The sequence below is a fragment of the Ursus americanus genome, chromosome 32 (genome assembly GCF_024610735.1).
Source record: "Ursus americanus isolate L20-20 chromosome 32, mUrsAme1.1.p, whole genome shotgun sequence".
Classification (NCBI taxonomy): Eukaryota; Metazoa; Chordata; class Mammalia; order Carnivora; family Ursidae; genus Ursus; species Ursus americanus.
The window spans coordinates 28960105-28966750 of NC_142158.1; the positions used below are offsets into that span (position 1 = coordinate 28960105).

A 6646-nucleotide genomic window follows, 5' to 3' on the forward strand; every position below is an offset into this window, starting at 1 on the left:
GATTTATTCTGTTTTCGAGCAGGGGTTGTGCACTGGCCAAGCTTACCCAATCTAGCTCTCCCCTCACCACTGCTCCCCTTAACCCGAATGAGTAAAGAGGCCAGGGAACAGAAACATTATCTGATTAAGAAATTCCAAGTATATATCTACAGACACACATATACATATATATTTAGTAATTACCTAGAAATAGGGTTTATTTAATTGCTGGTTAAAATGCTCCGCAGGGAATGCAGGAAAGAACTTGGTTCCTTAGCAAATCTTGAGTTCTAATCCCAGGCCCGTCACTTGCCAGCCTCGGTTTCCCCGGAGGAAACAGCACGGCAACACCTACCTTGCAGGGCTGGGGGAGGGTACAAGGTGATGTGGACAATGGCTGGCCCACACAATAGGTGCCCACTTAATCTCGCCTTCTCAGCACCTAGCAGGGGGAGGGCGCTACATTTAATCACCCGCAGGGCTAACGGGTTGCCCCCTCCTTCCGGGCTATGGTCTCTTGAGGCCTGGGTCGCCGTCCTCCCGCAGGGGCGGCCACCCCATCCGCCGCCGCGCGGGGGCCAGAGACCTCCAACCAGCTCGGCCTTCTCGCTCGCGCAACCAATCAACACGAGGCTTGTAGGCTACCGCCTTCCGATTGGCTGCGGCTCTGGCACCGCCCACCGCACCTGGCGTTGGCGTCCGGCGGGAAGGCGGTGGCTTCCGGCCCGGGATTGAGCGGTGTCCGCAGAAGCGTTCCGAGCCTTTGCCGCGTGTGTACCGGCGGGGGCGTGGCGGCGGGAAGGGCCTGCCGGCCGGCGCTCCCGCTCTCCCGGCGGCCGCGGCTTCCCGGGAGCCGGGCCCTCTGGGCACCGTGAGAAGGAGTGGAGCGGCAGGCGGGAGCGGTCCGGGGCCGGCGAGGTCGGGCGCGTGGCTCGAAGGACCTCCTCATCTTCCTCCACAGGCCCTGGAAGTGAAACCCCGGTTGGTCTTTTGTTGTGGCTGTCTAGTATTTCTTTTTTCGGTGGGGGCGTGCGCGGGGCTGATCTGCGGAAACCACTACTGACTGAAAAGTTTCCACAGGGTGGGATGGGGGAGGCGGGTGTTGTGTGAGGAGACGTGGTTGCCCTTATCCAGAGCTTCTGTGACCCCCGTGTCTTTCCTCCACAGCCTTCATCCCGCGGGGGGTGCGCCCCCAGCCCCTCATCTCCAGTATTCGATCCCCTGGGATCTGTCTTTCTGAGGCGGCCATATGGATACCTCGACGCCAATGCCCGCCGTCCCCCCCTCCCCGACCTGCAACCCTGCCCCACGGACAATCCAGATCGAGTTCCCGCAGCATAGCTCGGTGCTGCTGGAAGCCCTGAACCGCCACAGGCTAGAGGGAAAGTTCTGTGATGTGTCCCTCTTGGTGCAGGGCCGGGAACTTAGGGCTCACAAAGCAGTGTTGGCTGCTGCCTCTCCTTACTTCCATGACAAACTTCTTCTGGGGGATGCGCCACGTCTCACTCTGCCCAGCGTCATTGAAGCCGATGCCTTCGAGGGGCTGCTCCAGCTCATTTATTCAGGGCGCCTCCGTCTGCCACTGGATGCTCTCCCTGCCCACCTCCTCGTGGCCAGTGGCCTCCAGATGTGGCAAGTAGTAGATCAGTGCTCAGAGATTCTTAGAGAACTAGAAACCTCAGGTGGTGGAATTTCAACCCGTGGGGCGACCTCTTACCACACACTTCTTTCCACCACATCCTCTCCAGGGGGCTGGTGCATTCGCTCTTCCCCTTTCCAGACCCCAGTGCAGTCTTCCACCTCTACCGAGAGCCCCGTTTTAGGGGAGGGGAGTGAACTGGGAGATGTGTTACAGATTCAAGTTGAAGAAGAGGAGGAGGAGGAGGAGGAAGAAGAAGAAGAAGATGAGGAGGAGGACCAGGGGTCAGCAGCACCCTCTCAGACACCTCAGCCTCAGAGAGTATCAGGGGCTTTTCCCTGTCCTCATGGATCCCACCCACTGCCCATATCCACTACTCCCCGCAGGGTTCCAGAGGGTGAGAGTGCACCACTTGAGTCACCTGCTGCTCATACTGCACTGCCCCCCAAAGTCTTCTACATTAAGCAGGAACCCTCTGAGCCTAAAGAAGAGATATCAGGAGGTGGAACTCAGTCTGGAGGAACAAAGGAGGAGACCAAAGTGTTTCCTGGAGGGGACACCGAAGGGAATGGAGAGCTAGGCTTCTTGCTGCCCCCAGGAGCAGGGGCAACGTATGGAGGAGGAGGAGGAGGTCCATCCTGGAAACCAGTGGATCTTCATGGGAATGAAATCCTGTCAGGGGGTGGGGGACCTGGCGGTGCAGGACAGGCTGTGCATGGGCCTGTCAAGTTAGGAGGTACACCCCCTGCAGATGGAAAACGCTTTGGTTGTTTGTGTGGGAAGCGGTTTGCAGTGAAGCCAAAGCGTGACCGGCACATCATGCTGACCTTCAGCCTTCGGCCCTTTGGCTGTGGTATCTGTAATAAGCGCTTCAAGCTGAAGCACCATCTGACAGAGCACATGAAGACCCATGCTGGAGCCCTGCATGCCTGCCCCCATTGTGGCCGTCGGTTCCGAGTTCATGCCTGTTTCCTTCGCCATCGAGACCTATGCAAGGGCCAGGGTTGGGCCACTGCTCACTGGACTTACAACTGACTGCTGAGGCTGCACACTAATTTCTAGGATAAGAAAGCCACTGCTGCTGATTTATACTTTCCCCTCATAACCATTGCACCCCTTTCCTGGATCTTGTAATCATGCCAAGAAAATAGATCTATTCTGGATATCTTGTTCTTAGTGTGGGTGTCAACCTGGCAGTTTTGGGAACTCAGATTTCTCATCTCCAGGTTTTTGCTAACCACCCCATAGGAAGCCAGTTTACAGGGCATACATAAATTGATCACTTCCCCATAATAGACCTTTCATAAAGGAAACTAGATTTCAGATTAGAAGTTTGGTGAGAGAAGAGTTAGAGCAAAAAGATGTAATGATAAACGTTTCAATTGGTCTCCATGAGGTGTTAAAGGAGCTGGTCTCCATTGTAGGGATGTTTGATTCCAAGGTCTAATAATTCAGATAATAATAAACTCTATGCTCTCCTCTCCCTTGTCATTGCTGAAATGATTTAGGCAGAGTTCTTTTTAAGTACTCTTAAGAGTACTTTATTCTGTTCGATCTTTCCAGAAGACTGTCAGATCGTAACTTGCTCTGCACCTTCCCAACACTTCTGTTTTTAATGTTGTAGTTGAGCACTTTAACAAATTGAGCATTCCATGTGTTATTCTTTGAACCCTCTTTTTAATAGAGGGTATTCCCTCAACAGCCTGTGCCTCTTGTTTACCTTTGTCCACCACTGATCACCCATATGTTGATTGCAGTGACTGGAATGTGACCAGTGAACTCAGGAGATGGCCACTGACCTAAGACGCTCTCAGGGTAGCACCTCTCTTGAACAAGTGGCTGTTGTCAGAGGCTGAGACAGCATATACAGAAGGCTGAAGAGTAACTGTACAGTAGGACCACACCCCCTTCCTTTCCATCCCACTTACACATGATAGGCCCTTTGTTGAGAGATAGAAAAGTAGATACTGGAATGGGGAGATTGTCACAGGTTACTTAATTGCTTCAAATAAACTTTGCCCTGAAACCTAAGCTGACAATGGACTGGATTGAGTAATTTACGTGGGAGAGACAGCATGAAAACAGTTGCAAAGACTTGGATGTGCTCCTTATGTGGCAGGGTTATGTTGATGGGGGAAGAATGGGATGGTTTCACACTGGTGCAGAGAACTCTGTCGTGGACATCAGTGGGCCAGGTTCTAGGCCCTGACCTGCCACTAAATGATCTCAGGTAAGTTACCTTATGTTTCAGAGTATGAACTGGTTTTTGTTTTTTTGTGGGGTGGTATGTATCTCCTAACTGGTTCTCTGTCTTTATTTTTAAAGAAGTTGGTTCACATGATCTTTACCTATAATCTTCCCTGACTTTATTTATAATGTATGTTTGGTTGTTTGGTTTGTTCTACAAACATTTAGTGCAGTGCACTGTGCTAGACCCTTATACTCTGACCTCAAAAAGTTCACAGCTACTACCAAAGCTAGATAAATAATGGCAATGTGGTATGATAAGTCCATCTTAGTGGGCAGTACAGGGTACTGTAGTGGCATAAAGGAAACCAAGAGAAGGCCTTATACATCAGCGAAGATTTCACAAAGATGGCTGTGTACCAGTTTATGGCAACAATGTGGGCGGCTTAGTTGAAGTTTTAACTAGGGCCAGGGTTGATAGCTTTCCCCAAAGCATGTTCCTTAAAAGTTATTAGGTGTGGTACCCAGAAGAGGCTGAAAATGGGACTTTAGGGCTGAGAAGGTAAATTCTAGCTGTGATCTGTCAGCCTCTCTAAAGAGCCATGCCATGGTACCATCCCCATGGTAAGGACTGTGAACACATTGGGAAAGGGGTCAGGGAGAGAGTGTCCAAATCCCACCCACCTGCCGTTCTTTTGGCACATGTTCTGCCGGTGGCTACAGACATGTCTCAGAGATGTTACAGGTTCAGTTCCAGACCACTGCAACAGAGCAAGTCAAATGAATTTTTTAGCTTCTCAGTGCATATAAAAGTTACGTTTTTACAATAGCCTATTAAGTGTGCAGTGGCATTATGTCGAAAGAAAATGTATATACCACAGGGCACCTGGGTGGTTTAGTTGGTTAAGCGTCTGACTCTTGATGTCAGCTCAGGTCTTTGATCTCAGGGTCGTGAGTTCAAGCCCTGCATTTAGCTCCACACGGCATGGAGTCTACTTAAAAAAAAAAAAGTACGTACCTTAAAAAAATACTTCATTGCTAAAAAATGATCATCTGAGCTTTCACCAAGTAGTAATCCTAGATCACCATAACAAATACATTAATAATGAAAAAGTTTGAAATATTCCAGGATTTACCAAAATGTGATGCAGAGACACAAAGAGAGCAAATACTGTTGGAAAAATGGTGCCAATAGACCTGCTCCAAACCTTCAATTGCAGACCTTCAATAGACTTGCTGTAAACCTTTAGTTTGTAAACAAACAAACACAACCAAAACAAAACCCTGCAGTATCTGCAAAGTGCATTGAAGGGAAGCACAATAAAATGAGATGTGCCTGTCTACCCATTGAGCAGGATCCTTTGGTTGCAAGCAAGGGAAGCTGGCCCTGACTAACCTTATCAAAACAGGAATCTATGGAAGTATGTGGGCTCCTGAAATGGAAGGAAGGGATGAAGGACCAGCCTTTGGAAGGATAAGACCTGGGTAAGGATAAGCTTTGGGGGTCCAGGGAACAGAAACTCCTGGGGAATCTTTTCTGGTTATGTTTTGTGATGATGATCCAGTCATCCTTATTACTTGTGTTACTTATCTCAAGATAAAATTTCCCAGGAGAGGGGCACCTGGGTGGCTCAGTCACTTGAGAGTCTGACACTTGGTTTCGGCTCAGGTCATGATCTCAGGGTCGTGAGATCAAATCCCACATCGGGCTCAGCGTGGAGTCTGCTTGAGATTCTCTCCCTCTCCCTCTGTCTCAGGTCTGCCCTCTGGCCAGAGCACCCTAATCATATATTCCATCAAGGCAACAAAGTGGGTATGTAATCCTTAAGGGGAAATTGAAGTCCTGGGATAGAAGAGTGGAGAATGGTGCTAGCCATCCCACAGGAACAGAGGCCCACCCCAGACAATCACCACATGTTGCCCATTTTGGGATCCTTATAGCCTCAGATACACCTGGCACTTAATAGGTGCTCAAGAAATGGTGAACCTGCCCAACCAATACCTCTGCCCTCTGAACTCAAGGCAGAATCCTTCCCTCTCCTTAATCCCCATAGCATTTTGTTATTTCTACTGTAAGCCCATTAAAATACCATGTTAGAGTTTTGGTTTTGTTTTGAAGCATTAGGAATTACACAGAAAACAAGTTCCATTATGAAAGATCTGGATTTACACCTGGTGCCCCACCTCAGTCGTGGAGCGCCTTCTGCAGTCTCCTCTGCAAATGGGCTCTGTGATCTAGGTTTCCGTACACCCAGGCCTGTGAGGGGTCGTGCAGAGGTTCCCACCAGCCCAAAAACAACAGTATGGTAGCCATCCCCTCCAGTGGCTTGCTTATGGCCACACACGCTATTGCCCACGCCGCCTGGGTTCCACTTGCAGTAACAGCTTCTGCGGAAGTGCAGAGTATCCTGGGGAAGCCATCCCTCACCACCCTAGTCTCCCCAGGGCCAACCCAGGTCACTGGTGGGCAAACTTCTCTTTTGGGAAGTCCATTCTCCCATTCCTGGCTACAGTGTTGGAGTCCTCAGATTGCTTGGAATCTCCCAGGCCTCCAGCAGCACAATCACCTGTGACTTGGCTCTGGAAGCAGCCTGGTGGCCAGCCTGTCAAAGCCAGCACCCAGCCCCAGTCTTGAGTGGCCATCACCAGCTACCAGGCTTCAGGAGGTGCTAGGCTCATCAGAGTTCCACCCCGCCCCATAGACTAGGCAGGTTGCAGCAAACAGAAGCAGTTGGGTTCTTTTATAACAAAACAGCAAAACACCAAAAAGGAAGTTGAGAGAACCCCACTCTTTATTATCCAAGCCACACACAAGCCTTCCTGACACCTGTAACCATATGC

The 6646-nt window shown here is 50.2% G+C and overlaps 1 protein-coding gene and 1 pseudogene across 1 annotated transcript; both read left to right on the forward strand.

Moving 5' to 3' along the window:
* The first annotated feature begins 688 nt into the window (after positions 1-688).
* On the forward strand, positions 689-3649 carry ZBTB9 (zinc finger and BTB domain containing 9). Its single transcript, XM_045795497.2, has 2 exons — positions 689-960; positions 1147-3649. The coding sequence occupies exon 2, from the start codon at positions 1229-1231 to the stop codon at positions 2651-2653; it is 1425 nt and encodes a 474-aa protein (XP_045651453.2). The 5' UTR covers positions 689-960; positions 1147-1228; the 3' UTR covers positions 2654-3649.
* A 132-nt stretch (positions 3650-3781) lies between these two features.
* On the forward strand, positions 3782-6440 carry LOC148107342 (pancreatic progenitor cell differentiation and proliferation factor pseudogene; annotated as a pseudogene).
* Positions 6441-6646: the final 206 nt, after the last annotated feature.

Bases quoted from the DNA above. Each gene is read 5' to 3' on its own strand.
- ZBTB9 (XM_045795497.2), top strand. From the start codon at position 1,229: ATGGATACCTCGACGCCAATGCCCGCCGTCCCCCCCTCCCCGACCTGC.